The sequence below is a fragment of the Epinephelus fuscoguttatus genome, linkage group LG11 (assembly GCF_011397635.1).
Source record: "Epinephelus fuscoguttatus linkage group LG11, E.fuscoguttatus.final_Chr_v1".
In the NCBI taxonomy this organism is placed as follows: Eukaryota; Metazoa; Chordata; class Actinopteri; order Perciformes; family Serranidae; genus Epinephelus; species Epinephelus fuscoguttatus.
In genome coordinates, this window is record NC_064762.1 from 9622393 (window position 1) to 9647180 (window position 24788).

At 42.9% G+C, this 24788-nt stretch overlaps 1 protein-coding gene across 2 annotated transcripts; it reads left to right on the forward strand.

Moving 5' to 3' along the window:
• Positions 1-5583: 5583 nt before the first annotated feature.
• Positions 5584-23820, forward strand: LOC125897087 (solute carrier family 35 member D3). 2 transcript variants are annotated; one of them, XM_049590154.1, is made up of 5 exons: positions 5584-5609; positions 6491-6924; positions 12054-12264; positions 19432-19589; positions 20476-23820. In XM_049590154.1, exons 2-5 carry the CDS (start codon positions 6700-6702, stop codon positions 21208-21210), a joined length of 1329 nt encoding a protein of 442 aa, XP_049446111.1. In that variant the 5' UTR covers positions 5584-5609; positions 6491-6699; the 3' UTR covers positions 21211-23820. The 2 variants fall into 2 exon arrangements, with proteins under 2 accessions (XP_049446111.1, XP_049446108.1); XM_049590151.1 differs by lacking the exon at positions 5584-5609 and having other exon boundaries at positions 6043-6924.
• Positions 23821-24788: the final 968 nt, after the last annotated feature.

The window sequence follows — 24788 nt, forward strand, 5'->3', positions numbered from 1 at the left end:
TCTCCGTCGTCTTCTGTCTCCGCGTGTTAATTGGAAGCTAATGGTCTGTGCTGGATAAGGGCGGCTCTTCCTCCCTCGTGGCCTGGAAACTGATTTTCTGATGAAATATTTCAATTAAAATATTGTCCAAGCCATTTCCACGCCTGTTATGAGTGATGGGGATGTCTCTGTTTCTGATAAGGAGGAGGAGGAGGATGAGGAAAAGACTCACACAAGTGGACCATGATGGCAAACATCCAAACATTTTTATCTACAGAGAGAAAAGCTGCAGGTGTTTTTATTGATTATTTACTGCTTTACGTTTCCTGGCTCGGTGCCAGTGAAGGCAAATCTTAACGCTGCAGCAGCAAATGATCTTTTAGTAAACAGTCCGACTTTGTGTCAACGTGACAGCTCCATAGAGAAATGGGTTTCCCAGTTTGGCGGAAGAACCTGACTGGTCTGTGCAGAGCTGTGACCTCAACCCCATCCAGTGCCTTTAGGATGAACTGGAGCACTGATGTATGAAGCCCCATGACCCAACCCAACCCCCGTGATTAAACACATACAGGCTCCAGTCCCTCACACTAAGCTGGGTTCTCCGTTCTTGAATTCCAAATCCAGCAGAGGAGACGTCTCTTTAACTGGATGGTTAAAACATTCAATCACTGCCAGATTTTGCGTCGTGGAGATCGTAATCTTTTGAGTGTTCAAACCTGGCGACGTGTGTTTCTGTCAGCGGGAGTCTTGCCAACTGTGTTATGACCTGTTTGTGCACACCACAAGATTTCTCCACCGAGCCCTCCCGACAGAGCCCCAGAAAACGCAGTGACGTCACCAAACTTGGAGACAACACATCGTAAAGGCATGGATGTTCTCCCCAGTGTTGAATCAGATCTGCCTCCAGGGCCTGGGTCCAAACACAACATGCTCCCTGTGATCCTGTGGACACCACCATTGTTGTTGTTGCTTGCCAGCTTATCAGTGTTGCCAGATCTTGGGAGAGAAACAAGCAACCAGGGCTATGGAAACAAGCCCAAAAGAAGCGACTATCATGCGTTTAAAGCAGCTGTGCAGAACTTTTTACCATTTATAAAACTGTCCCCAGTTCATATCACCCCCCCTTGAGGAGCCGCATATTTATTTGAACCCAACAGTGACAAAAAAGCCTTTCTCTATATGGCTATTTAGCGTAGCCTTGCTCAGGTCAGACACAGCGGAAGTCAGCAAACCAGAATACGGCACCTGGAGGCGGAAGTAAGTCTACACGACCGCAGCGGCCCGCAGCCATTAAACCTCAGAAGAAAAAGGAGCCGTGTTTACGAGTAGGATTTAAGAAACAGGCTAAATGACATGTAGTAGGGAGTAGTGAATGATTTCGGACACATTACACACTCTTGTACGTTGAGATCCGCCAATAAATGGAGAGAAGAAGAAAAGCCGTGTTTACAGAGAGCGTTCTTCGAGTAAGCGGTACGCAACGGGCATTGCTGAACACATAACAGTTTTACCAGATGTATCTATAAGGACTTGGTTGTACTCTCGATGTCATGGCGGATAAAGAAGGAGCACCATCTAAAAGAAAAAGAACAGAAGAAGGCTAAACGGGACAGTGATAGGGCTTGAGCCCAAACACGTGTAAACCTCGGTCGGGCATTCACCAAGTGGAGAGAGCTGAGAGATTTGAAAGGTTTTAAAACTGATCCCGAGTTGGCCCTTTTCCTAATCGACAGGTATGTAATTTTTGTTTTTATTTAGAGACTATACCGCAACTTGTTAGACGTTGTTTCACTTCAATATATGACGACATGGAAGTTATAAGCAAGCTAAATGTAACGTTAGCTGATGTGAACTGCTTTTGTCTAGTAACGTTCCAACAAACGCCACAAAATTATCTGTGACTGTGACCATGAACACAAATATACAGCAGGCAGTTGTCCTCAGTTTATAAGAAATTCAGAGCTACACCAGAACATTTATGATTTTCCTCTCACTCTCCAAAACAAATGCATGCAGTAATTGCCAGTTGCAGTCGAAATTTTACGACACCAAGCTGTGAGTGTCATACCGCTTCGACCAACGGGGGCGCTATAATCAACGAAAACGTAAAGTTCCGCACAGCTGCTTTAAATAACTTATTAGATGGATATATATAGAGGAAGGTGACATTTAGAGAGCAAGCCCAAATAAGCAACTCCACTTTCGAAACAAGCCAAAAGTCGTGGCTAATAAGCGGACCTGGCAACCCTGCGGCTTGTCCTCCTCACATTTCGTCCATCCTCCTGCGTGCTGACGTGGGACGTATCCCGCCTCCCATTGGCTGATGCTCTTTGTCAGTCATGTCAGACTTCTCCAGTTTTCTAGCATGCCAGATATCCAGCCCCAGTCACAGACGAGGGGGCGACTTGCTTGTCGGCCTGTTCACATATGAAGACTCGCCGTGGCAGACTATCTGCCGACTCAAGATCCTCTGCGACGTCAAAATTGCGGTGAAAATCGTGTAATGTGAACTAGGCTTTAGTGTAACATTGGACACTAACAGCAGTGTGCTGGTTAGAAGTCCAAGTTTCTTTGACATATCCACCCCCCTTTGGTCAGATGCAGACTGTCTTGCTTTTTATACTTAATTCTTATATCCACCATGACAAAAGATCCTCGTTGACTTTGCATTGGCATTGATTTGTGTAATACGTTGTCCAGAATTTCTATAACATCAGGCTGTTACAATATATTTTTCTTGTTTGTGTCTCCATTAGTGTCCCAGTGTCTTGTTTGTTGTTTGTTATTAACCTGAACTTGTATGAAAACTGCCTGTGAGAAGTCCCATTAATGAGTTCACATGATCACACCTGAGGCAGAGACAACGCAGGAGCCTCCGCCCTCCTCAGGTGTGATCACTTCACCTTAACGAGAGGCTTTATAAGCTGCTGTCCTCTTTTGGTGCTGAGCTCTTGACCCCAGCAAATTCAGTTTTTAATTTAACTGAAATATCACACACTATTTCTTTTGGCATTTGATTAAATATTAATAAGTCAGTTCTCTCTTTGCAGAATTTAATGCACAAAGAGACAAATAAAGAAATCTACAAATAAATGAAATAACTGGACTCCTCTCATTTTTGGGTCTTAAACATAATCCAGCTTCACACTGATTAACTAGAGGAAACTATTTAGTCTGTCTGCAAACTTTGCATCCAAAATAACAATTTATTAATAATTGAAGTCATTTCTATTTTCTGCCTCCAGCTTCTTCTCCAATGTGACAATTTAATGATTTTCTCTGTTTGTATTTTTATAAACTGGATCTTTGAGTTTTCTCCTGTTGCCGTGAAGATGTCAACTGAGTAAAAGTGTGTCACACGTGTTTCACTTTTTCCTGACATTTTAAAGATTCATTAAGACGACGTTAATCAGAGGTGAAAAATTCCAATCATTTCTGTAGACAAACTCTCCTGCTGCTCGTGTTGTGTGTCCATGTGCACAGATTTCTCTTGCACTGAATGTTCTAAGCTGCTCCTACATGTTAATGCGCTTTTGCAGAATCTGTTGATTTAATCTTGTATCTGTTAATTTATTTCATCATGTAAATCTTTTATCTGTCACGCTAATAAAGCAGATTTGAAGTGAACTAGATTGAACTGGGAGGAGAGACAGAGGAGTACAGTGAGGTAAACAAGACCAGTGCAACAGGAAAAGAGAACATGTGCTGGTGAAACAATTTGTTATCGTGCTGTGTGTGTTTGTGCCAAATGAGTTTTCTTCTCGTGTTAACGTGACGCTGACATCTGTGGTTTTGAGTGAGAATTCTCAGAAGACGTTCAAGGTCTTTGTGAAGTTTAATAAACCTTTGACTTTTCATCTGGTGTCGTCATCAAGACAACATTTGAGTTGCTTGTGCACACGTACACTCTGGAGTATTTTCAACCAAAGAGTTCTGGGGACTCCCCGAGAACTACCAACCTTCAAGGGCTTTTTTCTGTTTGCATTTGCACTAGGGCTGCAACGATAAGTCGACTAATCGATGACTAATCAACTATTAAAATAATCAGTGACTATTTTAGTAGTCGACTAATCGGTTTGAGTTATTTTTCATAGAAAAGTACTATAAAAGTACTTCAAAATACTCTTACTGCAGCTTCTTATGTTGAAATATTGGCAGCTTTACACACTCTCCCATGATGGTGAACTCAAACCCTTTGGCGTACGAAACAAGACATAAGACATTAAATGACATAATTTTGGGGTTTGGGAGAGACAGACTGACATTTTTCAACATTTTAACACATTTATCGATAAAATGATTAGTCGACTAATCGAAGACATAATCGACAGATTAGTTGACAATGAAAAAAATCGTTAGTTGCAGCCCTAATTTGCACCACCACTAGGAAAACTAAAGTGACATCATCCAGCTGGCGGTTGGTATAACAACATCATGCTATTTAAGATTCTTACATATTTCACTTTGACAAGTCAAACTCACATATTTACCTGTCGCGTTTGTGCATTGTAAAACCCAGACTTCACTGTCTTTGCATGTGTCTGTGATATCCAGACAAGATGCCGGCCAAGCTGCAGATAACCGCCCAAGACCAACAAACAACAAAAATGGTTGTGTTTTAGTGAGTCATTGCTGTGATCCAGATGCTTTCTAACCACCAAACAAAGGTCTTTTTTAGCAATCGTTTTTCCGCTGGGATAGTGCCCCGTGAAGCGAGTGTTTTTTAGCGAGACATTGAGTGTGTTTACATGGACAGTTTAATTCCCTTTTCATTCAGAATGAAAGTTCATTCCTATTAAAAGTGATCTTGAATATTCCGTTTCTAATTCCGAATGAAAGAATTTCTCGCACTTGTATACACTCATTCCTCTTTAAGTTCATTCCGGTCTTTCTGCGCGTGCTCGTTTCCTTGCCCTTCTGGCGCGATGACGTATATAGCGCGCATAGCAACAGGCTGAGATAGAGCAGTTGGACTCGTTGCACTCACCGGTTTCCATTCGTCAAAGAACGGTCTTCTATCTCCCTTCTTCGACCCTCATTCGGAATGAATATTTCCCATGTAAACTACCTGGAAAGACTTTAATTCCGAATGATTTCATTCAGATTTATTTCATTCCGAATGAGAAGCCATCATGTAACCGCACCCACTGACCGATTCTCCAACATGATCTTTTCCTAACCATAACCAAATGGGTTTTGTGCCTAAACCTAACCCCAGTCTAGGAACTCATTCTTAGTTCTTGCCATGTAGACAAAACAAAAAGGTTTGTTCATCATTAGTTCAAGTTTGATGCAGTTTGATATATTCAGCATCATCAAGTTGTCAAGCTAGTTTATCGTCTCTCTCAAGCAGCGGTCTGTTAGTCACTCACTCTAAAGCAGGAAACTGAACTTCTTGGTAATAATAAACGTGCACTACTTAAACTGTTGAGCTGTGGGGAGACTCACCCAGGGCACTAAATATGATTGGGTTTATTAAAAGGTTTTTGCCAAGTGGTCAAAATAAAACTGCCTACCCCTGCTTTAAATGCTAGCTATTAGTCTCTTGATAATTTATCCTTGTCTTCAGATGTCCCTGCGCCCGTTTTGAACCCTCTCTCAGTGTTGTGCTTTCATTTATCTGTACTTTGGTAAGTTTAATGTCTGTCTACTGTGCATGTTGATTTCTGCCTTTGCATTCATTGTCCCGTGGACACAGGGCGCCTGTGCCAAAGAGAGTGAACAGCTTTTACTGGACCACTTGAATCCAATGAATCCTAATGAGGCTACCTGAAGTTAGCAGAATTATATTTATTTTTCTTCCTGTTGGTTTTGTGGATGCTGATATGAGCCTATGGTGAACTGATACAAGACACAAGCTCTCTCTGCCTCTGTCTCTGTGTGTGTGTGTGTGTCTCTCTCTCTGTGTCTCCCTCCCTCTCTCTGTGTGTCTCCCTCTCTGTGTCTCCCTCCCTCTGTGTCTCCCTCTCTCTCTCTGTGTGTCTCCCTCTCTGTGTCTCCCTCTCTGTGTCTCCCTCCCTCTGTGTCTCCCTCCCTCTCTCGGGTACTCAGCCAAGAGGCGCTGCGGCAAAATGTCATATTTCACTCGCAGCTCTCTCAGAGGACGACCTCCCCTCTACTGTACACCTCCTGTACATCTGCTGCGCCTCTATTGTACTCCACTGCAGGAATCACTTCTTCTCCTCTTTCTTTGCGTCTTTCTCTCAGTTACCGGAGGTTTTTTGGTTCTTTTTGGAACACAAGCGCAAAGAAAAAGTCACTGGTGAAGTCTTCTGCTGGTGTTAATGAGTGAGTGGAAACTAATTCAGAACATGACTGAGTTTTTGAGTGTTTTTAATATATGAAAAGGAGCTGAACTGAGCTGCGGTTTGAACTGAGGAGAAAAAGACTCAGCAGACCCGAGCCGAGGCTCTCCTCCCGCTCCTGGTTCCCTCCTCTCCACCTTCAGACCTCACTCACACTCACTGTTTTTACTAAAAGCTTCTAAGTGCAGACTGTTTTTCCTTCATAGAGTGGTACAATCGTGGGCTCTCTCCAGCCTCACGTCCTTCCTTTCCTTCCGTTCCTCCGTCCAGCAGCAGTGCGGCTGTGCGTAAAAACCCTCCCCCTCATTTCCGAAACTGAACCTCTCCAGCCCGGGCTGTGACGGCGGGGACCACCGGCACCGACAGCACTTTGTGTCTCCTGTATGACTTTCTTTAAAGCCAACAGCAAGCCACCATGGATGTGCTGAAGAGCCGGTTTTTGGGGATCTCCGTGGCCGTTGCGCACGGCGTTTTCTCCGGCTCTCTGAACATCTTGCTGAAGTTCCTCATCACTAATTATCACTTCAAGTTCCTGACGCTCATCCAGCTCCTGACCAGCAGCACAGCGGCGCTCACGTTGGAGATCCTGAGGCGGCTTGGGAAGGTCACGGTCCCGCCGTTCAGCCTGCAGCTCACTAAGGTAAAAAGTGACCAAAATCACCATTTGGTGATGCGCAAACTGGGATCACCAGACTTCCAGGGGTGCGTCTAGCTGCAGTGTAGACTGACTGTAACCTCTTTTACCTCGTAAAATATACCAGCCTGTTTTTATCTCTGTTATTTATCATGTAATAAGGCTGAACATCTACAAAAAAATATTGACCTTAAAGTGTTCTGATCTGTTTCATACGGGCATTGAAAGTTTTAATAAAACCATACAGTTACTATAAGAAGTTAAACTCCACTTGAAGACTCTAAAATGATATAAACATTTCACTAAATGTACTTAAACTTTTCTTGGTCTTTTAAATGTACAACAAAATAATAGCTGCCATCAACCTGCAGCTGTAAAATTATTCTACAAGCCAAGTGAATATTTGGGAGACTGTTTAAATGTTTCAAAAACCAAAGCACAACATTTATTTTGATTCAGCACCATTAACGTGTGGCAGATGAGGGTGAGTAATAAAAAGGTTGCCTTATTATCAGTGTGTTACTGCCTCCTGACAGTTAAATGTTAATGATGAACATTTAATTTAAAGGAAAGATTAAAGCACTGTAGACGCCCCCTCTCTTATCAATATTAGTAAAAGTGCCTGCTGGTGTTTTCAGTCCATGATTGATTGATTGATTGACTGACTGTCTGAGTGGCTGATTGACCGCTACGATTCATTAACTTTATTGGCAGGACTGTTTATCAAAATCACCAAAGCCAAAAAACACCTGCCAGAAGCTGCACAGGAAGAATGTGTATGCAGCAAAAAAAAAAAAAACTGTGGAAAAGAAAGTTAGAACATCTTTAGGGTGAACTGACATTAAAATTAATTTAAGAAAGTATTACAGATATCCTCAGTGTTTGTTCCATCTTTTGTAGTTGCAATATGGTTGTAAATACAGTTAATAAAAAGAAGAAATTGCATGTTCTTTGAAGGGACAGCGCCCCCTGCATTAGTGTGTGGTATCCACTTGAACTGATACTGCTGATTTGATTGGTGCAACATCTGTGGGCAGGCACTAGAGTGTGTGAGAGCGGCCGATGACGCTGAAAGTAACATTTATTGGGAATCAGTTAGCAAGCTAGGCTAACAAGCCTCCAGATTCTGAGTGGAACACAAGCTTAACAGCACAATGGATTCTCTCAAACATGCATGTGGGAACATATTTTCGCCGAGGGGTGCTGCCATAAATTAGCATGCATGACTATGTACTGGCGCCAGCTGCAGAAAACCTCAGACAACTGCTCAAGACAAACAAGCCGTGATTGTGTCACCAAATGGGGGAATTTTTTAGCTAAAACAAGATCTTTTTTCGACTATGACCTAATGTTTTTTTGTGCCTAAAAAAAAGTTATTTGCAGGAGCATAGAGCTGCAGGAAAACTGCTCAGAAGGCCCTGACACGCCAAGCCGACGGTCGGCTGTCAAACAAAGTCGGGCTGTCGGTGAGTGTCTGTCGGCCTAGTTTTTGTGGTGCGTCCCGCAACGTCAGCACTTTGGCATCGACGTTGGCGGCTTTTCGGCCGATTGAGCATGTTGAATCGGTGGCGGAGCTTGTCGGTGAGAGAGATCACACGCTGTTCAGGTTTTATTTCCTCACCCCTGTAGCGGGTGAATCTGCCTGTAGTGGAACCGGGGCTAACCAGTGCTTCCTCCTCAGGCTCCACTTCACTCAGCTGCCTGGCAGATCCACTGCTTCTTTCACTTTAACCTGAATAACAAATCGGAGCTAGCTTGGAGCGGCTAGCGTTAGCCGCAGCATGACCAGAGGGAAGCACAGCCAGTTAGCCTCCGCTAGTCTCTGAGCTAGCCCCGGGTCTCTGTTTGAATCCAACCGGAGCACCGAGCCCTGGGTTGTTATTCAGATTAAAATGGGAAGAAGCAGCGGGTTTATCGGGCAGCTGAGTGAAGTGGAGCCTGCGGAGGAAACACTGGGACCGTCTGGACGTAATAGTCCGTGGAGGTGCTGCAGTGCTCGGCTGCACAGATAGGAAACCCCTCGGCTGACAGGACGTACGTGCTACTTGGCTGTCGGATGAAGTCCGTGTAGTGTGTTCAAATGCAACTGACACAGGGCGACGTGAGGCGACGTAGACGACGCAACAGTTAGCTTTCATCACCGGTAGTTCTTTGATGTCGGTTTGGTGTGTCCGCACCTTAAGTCCAAAGAATGTGTGCTCGCCTCAGACGCAGTGTCTCTCTGGACTGCATATGCCAAAACTTATATTATTTTCTTTTGGTAAGGTGTCGGACATCCAGTTGTCTCTTTGCTGATGCCACTCATGTCCCTGGGGTAAATCGTATCGTTGTGTCTGCTCATCTGCAGCTCCATCACTAGCTGCTGTAAAACTCCATCCTGATGCATATGCCCCCGCAGTGGCAGTCCCTCCTGTCAAAGATATTTTATGGATCTCAAAGCAGCTCCAGAACTGTCCTCCAGAAGTGCTCCCCCACCCCGGGTTCAAACCGCAAACCCTCTTGCTGTGAGGCAAAGCTAACCTAATAGTTTCTTCTGACAATCTTAACCACAGGTAATGTGTGCACGAGAAAGAGTCATATTTGAAAACCTGGGATGGAGCATATTGGATTAGTTGCACTCACAAGTTGAATGACAGAGCAAGCTGGAGATTTATATGCCCTGAGGTTGCTGGGAGGTGTGTTGCCTCAGGCTGCGCAGAGAGAAGAACCAGTAATCTGTACAAACATGCAGTGTAATGTTACACCACAGCTGCGTCCTGTACTACACTCAAAATACTGGAAGAAAAAAATCAATATCAAACTACTAAAATGAGAGTAAAGTTAGTGGAAGAACAAAACTACTAAATCAACACGTTTGTGATGTGAACTTCCTCAAATTTAGTTTAAGAGCTGCAGTGTTCTGTCATAAACCAAAGTGATAAATGAGGACATTTTGATCAGGTGACCACGACTGGACCAAAGAGTTTAACTAACTGACATGGCTAAACATTAAACCTTAACCATCTCTGCTGCTCCCTAAACATGACGGTTCTGCCAAAAGCTTGGACTGCGCAGGCCTGTGTTGAGTCAACATGGATATTTGAGCTCCTTGGTGAATTTGAGCTGACCTGAAGGTAAAAGGCAGCTCAGGCTAGATAGTGTGCATAGTGTGCACAACTCATCATTAATACCCAGACAGAAAGTTGAGTTAGCTGAGAGGCAGATTGACACACATCAACAGAGCTTCTCTGGAGAAATGAAACTTGATCGTTTACAACTAAATCTGAGGTTTTTTTTACATACCATGAAAACCAAGATGATTCATATGACGTCTAATCAGACTGCACAATAAGTAACGTTCAGTAAGCAGTAATAATCATTGGATGCTGCTATTGATTGATTGTATAAGCACATTTTTTACCGTTTACTTATTAGACTGAAGGGCTCCCTCCTGGGATCGAACTGCCCTCATCTTGCTGGTAACCTTCACACCACCGTGCCGCCCTCAGTTGGACTAGTAAAGGATTATCTTATCTTATCAATGACTACATTTAGGGATGCATGAAAATAGCGGCACATCATCAGTATCTGCTGATATCGGCTTTAAAATGAACAGAATGATCAGAATCGACCAACATGCTTTTTCTAATTTTGCGCAATAAATGAATATTACATACGATGAAAAGTATTTCATGTCTCCATCTGCTGGTGGACCGTCATGATAACACGACGCATGTATACCATGATGTTTATTCCACTACAGAAGGGACTTGATGATCACTTAAATTAGGTGGGGAAAAGAGTGGATATATCAGATTCGGTTATCTGCCAAATGAGTTGTTATATATCAACAAAAAAATCTGATATCATGCATCCCTAAGTTTGCAGTCACAGTGAAGCGGAGCTACAGTTGCAGCTGGACGAGGGCATTTAACTGGACTACTGTCCTTGTCCCAGTATACAAGCACAGGAGAGGAATCCATTTATTGACCCAAGTATGTGCGACTCCTCTACGATAGGTGGAGATACGCCCCCTTTCCTGTCCTGACCTATAATGTCACAGACCAAACAATGGACAAACAAGTTAGCTACGGTTAGCTAGCAGCTAACTGCTACCATGGTGGACAACTTTACAGCTCTGTACATTTGGTCCGTCCAAAAAGTCACGGCTCTGGATGTAGATTACACCATGTTGTTGCCGGCTTCTTCTTCTCTTACACATTTAATGCTATTGGACTAAACTGTGGAGCATGCTCAGAGCGCCTCGGCCAGTTTGGTTCTGATTGACTGTATACATGCAGGAGTCACATGATCTGGGTGTGTTAGTCTGACTTGGTATGATTTCAGTCAGATTAACATGTATTAACATATATTTGAAACATCTGGTTTGACTAACACAATAAATTAATATTCTCTGATGTCAGTTAAAGTGAGTGAAACTGCAGCTAATTGGCTGACATGGGAAGGTCGTCAGACTGATGCAGTTTGCTGTGGCCTTCTAGGCTCTTAAAGCAGTGGGTCCATGTGTTCACTCTGTCTCTCCTCTCCTACAGCTGACGTCCACCCTGCATCATTTTCTCTTGGCTGCACTTTCGACACCCCCACAGCACATCAACCAGACACCCATGCACAGCTTTCATAGCTGATTAACATACTTGTAACACTGTTCATTTGAGTTAGCCTCAGTTTAAATAAATCACAATTGTTGTAAGTAAATATTATACACGGAGTCCCTCCTTGTTACAGTCCACGGTCCAGTTTGTGACAATATATTTTCATATCATGGTGAAACCAGTTTATCATTACAACCCTAGTATTAGCATGCTCACACATTTTTACGTGTAATTCACTGTGACTGCTGACTGCCAAGTGTGTGTCTGCGTGTGTGTGTGTGTTATGCACATTGTGGGGACTAGGTCATACAGTCACTCTACAGGGACTTCTCTCTCATCTGGGGACAAAAGCTGGTCCCCACAAGCTGAGCCAATAAATCTTAGTTTAAGGTTAGAGTAGGGTAATGATATGTGCTGGGCTGGCATGTAGTCACTATGGTTAAGGTCGGGGTAAGTCTCCAGGATATTAATGCAAAACAACACAATATCTCATTAGGTGCCTAAAACATTTGTGCGTGTGTGTGTCTCCCTCTCTGTGTGCAGGAGTTCGGCCCGGTGTGTATTCTCTCCACGCTGCAGTCCACTCTAACGCTGTGGTCTCTGCGCGGCCTCAGCCTGCCCATGTATGTCGTGTTCAAACGCTGCCTGCCGCTCTTCACACTCAGCATCGGAGTATGTGTGCTGAGGAACGGTGTGCCGTCCATCGGTGTGGTGATTGCTGTGATCATCACCACTGGTGGAGCTGCGCTGGCTGGTAAACACACATCATCCACATTTAGTGCACACACTCAGGTCACTGTCTTTTCAGTGCCTTGAGAATATGGGTTTTTCTGTGATTACTCTGCAGCACAACATGACTGTTTGCAGTGGCTTTCCAAAAATGTCCATGTTTGCCTTTTGAAAACAGTGCTGCACCGGTTTAGCATTGCAGTGTCAGCCTCACGATAGACTTTTTTTTTTTGAGGATTTTCCTGAAAGACAATGTACAGACTCATACAGCAGTAATCTCTCTCAGTTATCATTAATGACCCACTTTCAGTGTATTAATCTGCAGAGACTCTGCCCTCTGACTGCATTTTATTATTTTCTTCTTGTTTTCATGTTCTTGGGACAATGTGCAAGTGAGGTCGGGACTTTATACAAAGTTAACAACCAGATGCCAGACCAGAGCTCCATCCAAGAAAAAGCTATTAAAATCGTGGACAAAGCACAATGAAAATGCAGATATAGCGTAACAAAACGCCTGTCTGTCGTTAGCTTTCACTTTCTGTGGCAATACTGTTTAGAAACAGTAACTGAAAATTCTTGCACAGTGTACCTGAAAAAAGTATTAAAATGAATGCAGCTGACTGCAAGCAGTTGGGTCAGAGATCTGGTTGTGTTCTGCCAACCTGTTCTCATTTCAGATTTGCCAAAGAGTGTTGCTTGGTCAGTGATTTTGACATTAGACACTGACAAAAAAGGTATCTTTTGCAGCGTTATGATTCACCACTGGGCAGTGTCAGTTTGAAATGCTGCAGGATGGTATCAGTCGGAAACATTGACAGATAAGAACACAATTTAAAGAGCTGATTCCTTACAGGGAGTGGGGGATGGGTCAAACAAACATTTTCACCCAGGTGGCTTCTGTTCACTTCCTGTATGAATGTTGAGCCAAACCATGAGGGTTTTTTTTTCTAAACTTAACCAGGTGCTTTTTTTGCACAAGGAATTTAATGTAATGCGAGCTGTTTTACCGACACAGTAAGTTTATGGATGGAAAAAGACTGCATGCATCTAATGAGCAGAATCTGTACATTTCCTGTGTACTTTGAAAAGACACAATCCGTGTAACAAGCATAAATTGTCAGCAGTCCCAGGACATCAACAACAGACGCAGGAGGATACCTAGTGCACTACATGTAGATGTGAAAGTCCACTGACCAAACCACGTTATTTTGTGGGGATGAGAACGGGTAGGTTCTGCTAGTAAGCTGGTGTGCATCTTCTTTCGAACTTTAGTTTTAATGTGGAAATCTGAAGAGGTAAAATGTGGCCATATTTTTGTGGGTAAATGCAGGAGTTTGTTTTAGCAAGAGATTAAATTTGCATTTATTTTTGCGGTGATGACCAAATTTAAAGTTCCTGAAGGGAATCTCCTTCTTTTACCGTCTTTCACATCCTCATTCCTGATCTTAGTGGGATACTTTGCCATTTTTCAACCTGCTTTACATCTTAACAATGTGGGCAGTGTGTGTAGATGAACTTTGGTAAACTTTTTCTTTCTTTTCTCTTTTTTCTCTGGTCACAAACCCGTTCAAAACAGACGTCTTGCAAACGACCACGGGAGATTGTTGTTTGCATGATTCTTTTTAAATCTAAAATAAGGACCATGATAGCTAAAGCAATAATTCTTTTTGCAGAGAAAAGCTGAGGCCTCTGTCTTCCCTGTCATCACGTCATGCCCTTAAGTTGCTTTACCTTACGTGCAATGCAAACGTGGTATTTCTGTAATGGCTGTGGGAAATTGCTGTTTCAATAATCCTATGCATATATCAATCTAAAGTTAAGACCTGGTTTTAATACTTTTATTAATTATTATGGTTACTTGACTTACATAAACCTTTAACTTTAAGAAATGTCATCACAAAAACCAAAAATACTAATGTAGGCACTAGCAAAGTATTTGCGTCCATCTACTGCAAAGACAGTTTTATGAAAAGACCATCTTTACAGCGGTAAAATACTTCTTCTTTTTGGATCTTCCTCTCTCCCTCTCTTTTTCAAATAAAAGTGGCAGGAGTCCACGACTATTTTACGCACCAAATATTCATCTGTCTTTGGGGAAGTGAATCTGAGCTCAGTAATCTGAGCTTTCACTTGCATCTTAATGTCATCATCAGTAGGAACTCGTCCTCTCTCTCTGATAACTCCCTGACTTTATCCTGCCTCCTCTCTCCCTTTAATATCATTGTCTCTTTTTCCTCTTTTACTTTCACAGTGAAAAGACAGAATCTGACCCCAAACAGCATTTTTTTTTCTTTTCCTGTGAAGCAATTTTTCTTTCACATGTAAAACTGTTTAACCGTTAATTTCTGGTTCTGTAAAAAAATCCTTTAATTGTCTTTCACAGCAGTAAATTCCCCTCTTCCATTACCATTAATGATCCAGAAGTCATAAACAAAAAAAAACCTCCTACACAAACTTCATTTCCTGAATCAATCTCTACCACTGCTGTCTCAGGCAGGAGGGGGGTCCAAACATGTGCAGAATATGAATCTAATGGACTGATTCATCATTGGAGGTTTAATCTTGGTGATAATCGCCTTTTCTCCTCTCAATAATTTAATATTTGCATGTTCCAGACGTCTTTCATGGAATAATTAAGTGAGATAATGTCATTTTGCATGTATGTAGATTAAAATGCAGATCATAAGTAAATATTATTTTCAGTCACTAGAAGAAAAATAATGTACAGTGGCTTTAAATTGCCTTACTGCATTATTAACACCTCAAGAAAGGATTTTTGTTGAAGCATTATGACATAAAAACCTCTTGTACTCCACCCCCATTTTGTGGCGCCTAAAATGACTTACCCAAATTAAAATGACTGTAGCTTCTGAACCGCTCTGACTACATGCATGCATGAGGTCTTGCCAGAAATAAAACTCTCTGAAGTTTCTTGTGAAAGTGTCAGAGACACTCTAGGTGATACAGAGACAGAGTAATGGGCCTCTGAAGTCAGTAAAAAATTGAAGATTTTGCCTAAAATAAAAAAAAAATGTTTTTCAGGATGAATAACTGTCTGTGGCTTCATCTGAGCAGGTAAATGCTGTAGGCACACTATCAATGAACATTTGTTTCAAATTTGAAGAAGATTGCTCAAAGTATGACCATTCTACAGAGTTTTATCCATGAAAAGATCCAGGCGGAGCTCCAAATGACAAGTCGGTTACTCTGCTTCAAAACAGTACTATCAGTGATCAAACAACACTCAGCCAGCTTCAAACATTGTACCTTATTGAAATCAGGCGTGATTGTGATAGCTGATGTTGTTTATGACACAGAAACACCATAAAATATCACCAAATAAAGCCATATGAAATGTGAAAGTTATGATCCCACTTTCTAGACAGTATATCTCAGCCAAAAATAGTGGTAGAAGTGAGACTCTTACCTTTTATAAACCAGCTATGTGCCCACTCACCACTCCGCATGAGATCGTGAGTAATCCTTTAACATTTTCCGTCGAAAAACGGCATGACATGACTTGTCACCACTCATCGCGATTTTGGACTCTGTGTGTTTAGGCTGCTCTGGTGCGAAATACATAATTAATAACAGAAAAACGATGCCAGATTCAGGAAGCCGAGACCTTACTGAATCCGGTGATACCAAACATCACATGGTTTGATGATGTAGTGCGCCTGTGAGATACCATTTAACAGAGGAGGAGGGGAGCGAGGACGCCGGCGTCCGAGGGGAGTTAGAGAGGTTAAACAGCCACAAAAATTCAAAGGTAGAAGTTCAGGGAAGATGATGGCTTGACAAAGTGTGTGACTTTGACACTGGAGACTGCGGTTAGATTTTTATTTCCTTCCAACAGACAATGACCACAAACATTTTCTATCCTTAAAGGTCCAGTATGTAGGATTTATTCCGTCGTAGAAATGGAATCTCTTTTGCGTATAATCACATGACACAAAGTGTGTCATACTTTGTGTTTTGGTTAGCTTCAGGTGGATTTAAAGGCACCGTATGTAAGAATGTGGCCAAAACGGTTACTGCACTCAAATTCAAAATACTGCCGCGAGTCGTGTCTGCCCCCCGTTTGAGCAAGTCCGGCTTCTCTGCTGCTAACGCTGCTTCCGAGATACAGCGGAGGAGGAGCCGGCTGCTAATGCTATGTACTGGGACACTGCTAATGCTGCTTGCTGTGCTGCTAACGTTTTGTTTCTCAAAAAAATCAGTCGATGACCCACCTGCACATGGGCTACAATAAATGATCCAAAATGAATAACAGTTGAAAGTATTCGAAATGTCCATCCCCGTCTAGCTATGATGCTAGTTAGCCAACTTTGGCTAAAGCTTACCTGTGGAGGAGAAGAGTAGTCACTTCGACATCCGATTTCAAATTTTTCTCCGCTTTCAACTGTCTCCACCGTTAAATAGCATCTCCTATATAGACCCTCGCTTTGCCTCGAGTTTTGTCTTGGCATTTTTGGGAATCATAACAAAGTCGTTTGGGTTTAGTCGTTTGGGTTTAGTCAGCCATTGTAGCTCAGTCGTAACTACTGGCAACCCGGATACTGATACTCTACTGACTGCGTGACTGGTAGACGGCGGTGGGTGGCGCAACAGGCCAAAACACAAATTCAAAACATAAACATGATTTGCGGACCGTAATTTTTTTTTGTCTTATATTAAACATGTTTTCTCCACAAAAACAAAATGCTAACATTATTAGCATAAACCTATGACATTTTACATTACATAACGGCTAGCGGAGTTGCTCTCTACTCATATGAAGCAAGGATGAATCAAACACAGAACTTAAAATGCCATTGTGTGGGTGCTTTATTGTTTTCAAAATTACTTTTCTATGAAATGAAAGTAATTAAAAGCTTTGTTTTGACACAGTAAAATGGTTTTCAGTTATCAAAAATAGACAGGAGGTCTGCATTGCCGTAATTTGTGGTTACATGTCTGGGCAGGTGCACGTCAGGCTACAGTGTAGGGTATGCGTCTTTGCAGAGCGTAGGCCATAGGTACGGCATCAATGCAATCAAATACCAGTGCTTGGTCAGCAGCCCTCTGAGTCAGATACTGAGCATTTTTTGATAGTCTGAGTTAGTGCTGTAGTGAAAAGAGCAAGACAGTCCGCATAGGGCAGGTGGAGGTGGACAGGTCAAACAGACTTTCACCTGAAAGACCGCTATTCATTTCCTGTGTGAGACGGAAAGTCAATGGAATATATTCAATATTCAATTTTCAAAAGATTCAATCCAGGGAGTGTCCAAAACTGAAGCAGGAGGCTACCTAGAGTGTCCCAGGTTTGAAGTGTGGGGCCACTAACTGAGCGTCTGTATTTGACAAGTTGGGAGTTGGGAACTGAAACCCTTGTGTTTTTCTAATCCGAAAAAATCAAGTAGATTTTATTTATTTTGCAAAAAATCACAAATCATATTTATGTCTGTGAGGGCTTTACAGTCCTTGAAACATTCATTTGTGTTCGTCCATCTCTACATCTACATTTGACTTCCTGTCTGTCTCTCATCTCCAAGCTCATTGGCTCCTACTGAAGATGCAAAGCTTTAAAAACGGTTATACAGTTTTATCGGTAATTCCTCAAACAGCTGTTTAGTGTAGTTTTTATCAAACAAACAAGAGGAAATACGGACTTTGTTGGGGACTATTTTCAGTGGTGGATTAATCCACATTTGGTGCTCTAGTGTGTATTTGTGTCAGCAGGATGGTGTGTGTGGGATTGAGTCAAAATAAATTACAGTGTGTGTGTTCATGGTAATGAAGGAAGATGTCAGTGACACAGTTTGGCTCACTGATGTGTTTCTAACAACACTGGAGGAGGAAGAAACATCAGGCTGTAGAAACACACACTGTCATAATCTGAGTCTGAAGATTTGTTCACAATGTGAAAAATATTATATATTTTAAGACATATATTATAATATGATTTTGACTTGGTCAGCCAGTCACTCTGTCGTTGTTCTCATTTAATGTCATTTATTGTGTCACTGATCCATTCCAGCTGCTCATGTGTGGAAATTAAATTTATTTCGATTCTGATTGATTTCGGATCAATCATCATCGTGTGTGTGTGTGTGTGTGTGTGTGTGTGTGATCAGCTGTTTTTTGTTGCTCTCTGAGTTTGTATATTTGTATTTGAATGTAAGTTTCCAGCCCACACACAGACACAGAACAGGATTAATTCTCCATTGCTCTCCTCCTGCTCCATTTTCTGCTTTCATTCATCATATCTCCTGATTCCTCCTCTGCCCCTCCTTCTTACTCCCACACTCCTCCTTTCTCTCTTTTATCATTCCCTCTCTTTCACAAAAATGATACATCGCCAACGAGCAAGAGAACAAATCAAATGTAGAGAAGGGAACTCAGTGTTTAACAATGAAGCCAGGCGTTGGGTCTCTCAGCCGTCATCAGCGGTCTGTACCATGAATTGAGATTAATGGGTTAGTGAGGTATGCTGAGTCTAAAGCCAGTGTTTTCCGTCCTACAATGTTAGCTCTAAATCGTCATGGTAACTTATGCAGTACACCTAGCCTGGTATGGACCAGTTTCTGTTCCAAGATTCAGCTTCAAACCCTACTCCGTGTCACCTTCAGCCTGTTACATGCATTGTCTGTTTTCAAAATATACTTCTGTTTTCACAGAAAATGTACAGTTTGCATACAGTCTCTTTCAAAATAAAAGCACTACGTCGGTATAACACAGTGATTTTGTTTTTCCTTTAACAAAACATACACACACTTGATTTGGTTTAGGAAAAAAGAACAGGGTTTGGCGTTACAGTCTTACAGAAAGTGAGCGCCAGCCTCGCGGGTGAAAGTCAGTGGTTGTTGGACCCATCCACCACCTCTTATTTTGTCGGTGTCATTGACCAAGTGCCAGTATTCGTTAGCTTCAGCATGAGACCATGTTGTTTGTCCCCATGAAATGATCTCCCAAATAGCTGTCAAATTCAAACAAAATTCCTATTGATTATATTCATTTTAAGAACACTGGTTATCCAGATTTGGAAATCTTGAAAGGTTTGCATCTGGATCAGGGTGATCCAGTGTTGCTATGAAAAACAAGCACAAAAGTCAGATGTTTAGCTGATTCTGGACAGCTGGACTAACTGGGCCCAAAGAAATATATCAAAGGAAAAGAAATGTAACACAAACACTGCTGATTTCCTCTTCAGGTGCTGGAGATCTCACTGGTGATCCCTTTGGTTACGTCACCGGTGTGTTGGCGGTCATCATCCACGCCTCCTACCTGGTTGTGATCCAGAAGGCCAGCCATGACAGCGAGTACGGGCCGCTCACAGCGCAGTACGCCATCGCCATCATGGCCTCACCGGTAAGAACCATCCAGCAAGGCTTTAACGCTACATGGGGTTTGAGGTTTGATTCCAACAGGGCCATGTTTTCGAGACGTGTGTTCGTCCCATCCATGTGAACACAATATCTCAAGAACACCTCAAGGAAATTTCTTCAAATTTGGCACAAATGTTCACATGGACTCAACGATCATCAGGGAATTTCTATAAATTTGGCACAAACATCCACTTGGACTGAAGAAGAAACTGATTAGAATTTTGTGGTCAAAGGTCAAAGTCAGTGTGACCTCACAAAACATGTTTTTGGCCATAACTCAATAATTCATACACTAATTATGAGAAAACTTCACACAAATGTCGAACAGGATAAGATAATGAAGGTCAAAAGGTCAAAGGTCATCTTGACTGTGACATCATCACATTTTAACGTCATATCTCAGGAACAGAAGGGGAGACATTTGGTCAGATACTGAATTGGTGACTCTGATCTTGAAACTGTGCTGATTGTTCAGATCTTCTGTGTGTGAAGCATCCATGTTTTCACTGACATGGATGGAGACTGTCAGAGACACTGGGCTGGTGGGCGGAGTCATACAACCACATGGCAATAATTCTAGTTTTCTGTGTGTGGTGATTGTGTCTCTTAATTCTTCATTCTTTTCCTCTCCTGTTGTCTTTTTGTTGTGTCTCTCCTCTGTACTTTTCTCTTTATCGTCTCTCACCTTTCTCTCTCTCGATTTTAAATTGTGCTTCTGTTTTATCTTTATCTTCCACCTCTCTCCTTCTTTACTTATCTCTCGTTGTTTTTAATGTTTTGTTGTTTTAATCCTGCCTCCTTGTTTTTTCTTTTGCCTCTGGTTTTCCAACTAACTTCCGACTTTTTGTCTCTCTGTCTGCCTCTCTCAGGTGCTTCTCGTGTGCTCCTTCATCTCCCTGGACACCATCAACATGTGGACATACGAGGGCTGGAAGGACCCCCACATCACAGTCATCTTCGTTTTCTGCATCTTCATTGGCTGCGCCATGAACTTCACCACGCTGCACTGCACCTACATCAACTCTGCTGTCACCACCAGCTTCGTCGGTGTGGTCAAGAGCATTGCCACCATCACTGTTGGCATGCTGGCATTCAGCGATGTCGCGCCAACAGGGCTGTTCATTGGCGGCGTGGTGGTCAACACCATCGGCTCCATCACTTATTGCGTGGTTAAATACTTTGAGACAAAGAAGAAGAGTTTGTACGAGGACCTGGAGGAGGCTGGGAAGGATGGAGGGCTACCTGGCGAGCCTTACAGAGAGAAACCATCTCTGAACGGTGACGGGCCATCTGCCGGCGATGGATCTGACCCAGGACATCCAGAGGTAGAGGGAGTGTTGAGCAGCGACAGGAAGGAGGAAGTAGTTGGATTGGCTAACGGAGAGGTGTGGACAGGACAAGGAGATGGAGAAGCAGGCGCTAATTCCCGCGTCATGACGGAAAAGGAGGTGCTGGAGATGCAGAGAGAGCACCTCCACCAGGAGAACACCACCCCCAGTCAGTCGGTTAGTGACAGCTATGTCGGGGTGTGGAGGTCCATCAGACATCTGCAGTTCATGAAGAAAGACCCTCTGATTGATAACATGGAGCAGCAGAGTCCATGAGCGCAGGACAGAGACCTGGACAGACTCTAAAAAAGAAAATTCGGAATAATTAAAAATTCTTGAACATGCTGCAGAAGAAAAAAAAAGACAGAATAAAAACAAAGACCGAGGAAAGCTCTGTGTCCACCGGGAACTTCTTTTATTAGCAGTGCTGAACAAATGCTTGTTGGAAACATGTTTGCTGCTGTTGCTGTGATACCTCAATGAAAGCCCACGCTTTTTGTGCTAAAAGTTCAGTTTCATCAGACGAGGCTTTGAGTGCAGAGAACAGGCTTTTGATTTTGTTAAAAGCAGTCAACAGAAAGTAATTTTCTTTGTTTGTTTTGAGAATAAAAAGAGGTTCCTGGTGGAGGAAAGTGGATGAAGAGTTTTGGGAGAAGCTGCCTGTTGGAGATAAATTCTGCCTCTCGTTTCAGCTCTGTGGCGTGCGGTGGGGACCAAGCTAGCCGCGGCTTGGCATGATTTGGTTTGCGTCCCTGCTGATCAGCCAGCTATCCAAACAAAGGCAGGTCTTGTAGAAAAAGAGTGCATCTTGTGCAAACGTCCAATCAGGGAGCAGCAAACAAAGAGCAGCAGACGCCTGAAAGTTTCTGTTTTGTTCTGTGTGAAACCTGGGTGAATTCTTGTTTCTGATTGGCTGGAGGTGTGAATTAAAACCTGTAATGCACACGTGGATCAGATTGTTAAAGCATGCGCTGGTCACTAAATGCTAACTAATCTGCTGTGTTCACACTAAAGTTGTTTGAGTGTGAAGGTGTTTGTGTCCCTCTAACCCTGCAGGTCCTCTGTCAGTCTGTTGGTTTACCTTTTATATCTGTTCACCATCATGGATACAAAACCATGTCTGCGCCTGTTTTGACGTATTCAGGGAAATGGAGTGAAAAAAATAATAATTTGCTGTCATGTTGAGCTTCAAAATAATTTCCCGCTCTGATATGACTGAGGTGTTATATCTTCTTGTTTCTGTCTTTGTGCTGTGTTCACACCAAACTGAAGCAAATTTTCACCTCACATTGCTGGATTATTTTGCAAACGGCGAGTATTTGCCCCCAAGAGCTGTGTTAATGTTTGTACCAACACATTCTCACTCCGACATCGCCACATATCAACGTTTTGCCATGGACTTTCCAGATAAGATAAGATATGACGTGCAAGACACCCTGCGTGTGTTGGTTGTTGACGTTCTGGGACACCGTGTCAACTTCAGCCTGTTTTACATGCATTGTCTGTTTTCAAAAAACACTTCCGTTTTCACAGGAAATGTACAGTTTGCATACAGTCTCTTTCAAAATAAAAGCACTACATCGGTACAACACCGCAAATTGGCGTTTTTTTCCCTCAACAACACACGTATGGTTGGGTTTAGGAAAAAAAAAAAAAAGACCAGATTGGTTGTGCTCACTATCTGGGGAAATCCAGTCTCAGCCCAACCACGTAAAAAGAACAGGGTTTGGCTTTACAACCATGCAGGAAGTTAACACAGACTCCCAGGTAAAAGTTGGTGGTTGTTGGATGGCGGTTGTCCGACTGTGTTTTCCCCAGATGCTATGTATGATGCTGATGTGAAAGACCATTTTTTTGTCAGTGTCTGACACCAGAAGTCACTGAACAAGCACCAGTATTCAATGACTTTACAGACTTAGGGCTCTAGTTTCCCGGCGCAGCGCAGGGTGGTGAACCCCGCGCAGAGCTATTTTCGAGCAGCGCAACCCGAGGCGCACTCAGTTTGGTAGTTTGGCAGACCGAGGTGCGCTGAGATGGGTGTGGCGGCGCAGCAGGGGGAGGTGTCCACAGATCCAGCTTGGCGCAGTGACAGTTTAGTGCCAAAAGGCTTCGCCGAAGGTGCGCTAAAAGCTCGCCAGCTGAAACCAGGTCTACTGTCAGCGCAGGCGGAGTGCAGCCAGTGTAAGCCGAAGTTTGGCTGACCGGCGGACAGTGCGCACACGTCACCAAAACCTCACAGGCAGGTTTCCAGAATATCAGGCACATTAACAATGCAATAAATAGCCAAAAAAACACTATTCAATGCAACTATCTGCAGTCAGCATGTAAATGTATCTCTATATCGACTGTCCCGTCACATCTGATGTCAGATCAAAGGGGATTGGCACCATTTGGCACCGTTTGGCACGTTTGGCACACGTAATGGAAACCCAACCTGATTTGATTAACACAGCTGCAAATTAATGAGTACACATCCCTCTCAGCCAACCACAAACAGCCACAGCATCAGATAGGGAGTATATATTCAGCATCTGTCATCTTAGAAAAGTCAAAAGAAAAGAAACTGAGTGAGACTGCAAGAGAGAAAGACAACGCGCACGCACGAGAGAAACGCAACATTGATTTACGATTGTGGTGACCTCCTCCCAGGCTACCTTTGCATCATCAGCCCGTGGAGGTCTGCTCGCAGTTCCGTATATTCGGACACTACGAGCTTGGACCTCCTGGACCAAAACATCAGTTTCCTCCTGGGAGAATTTTGGCCATCTGACACTGCTGCTCTGTTCTGCAATGGCGAATTGAGTAAACTCTCATTACGCCTTAGTGCGGCGCATTTAAGGGCGAGGAGAGGGGCTCATTTGATTGGTGAGATGTGTAAAACCCACTCCATGCCTTCTCTCCTCCCTCTTTCCGACTTGTGCAGGTAGGAGGGACGGAGGTGGGAAAGAGAAGTAGCTGCGTCAGCGTGCACGGTGTGCCAAACTTGCAAAATCCGCCTGGCCACACCCAGTTGGTGAAGCGCAGGTGCGCTGCACCCCCGCCTCGCCCGGTCTGTGAAACTAGAGGCCTTAGCGTGAATTTCTTGGCACAGTGAATTCTTGGAATCTTATCAGTGCAGTTGACAGGCAGCCTTTCCAAAGAAATATTTCTAGCATGTAACCACCCATAAAACCACAACTTCTTGTTTTTGCCAAATTAAAAAGCAAGCTAATTCTAATTTCATCTTCTGATTATTTTTTCAATTAATTAGTTGGTCTATAAAATTTGCACATCACAGTTTTCTTGAGCCCATGCCTTCGTGTGTTGTTTGACAAAAAGTCAGATTGCTGTTACATAAAACAAAGAAAGGCTGAAAATCTTCTCAAACAAAAAGCTGGCACAAAAGTAAAAGCAAATAAGTCAAAGTTGTTTTTTTCCTGTAAATCGACTAGTAATTAATTTTCAAATTATTGCAGCTCTAACAGAGGTACATCGTTTGACCTTTTACATCTGAATGCATCAAAAATACACACAGAAATGGAAAAATAAAGTAATTAATCCATGACAACACTTAAAGAGGCAACAGATAGGATTCTTTTTTTTTTAGCTTGGCGCCACCTAGTGTCAGTGGTGGAGCGTTGCACTGTCGCAACGACCAAATTGACCATGGGGATCAGAGATAATCAATAAAATGTAGGCTGTAAAGCCACCAGTATACCTCTATGTATATGTAGAATGAGAAGGTGTGTGGACACTCTACTGAATAAATGAGTAAAGAGACCGAGCAACAATTATCAGATTTATCTGAAGAAAAAACAAATATTAATGCAAACAATTATATCAGAATGCACAGTACCACTACAAACAACTCACAG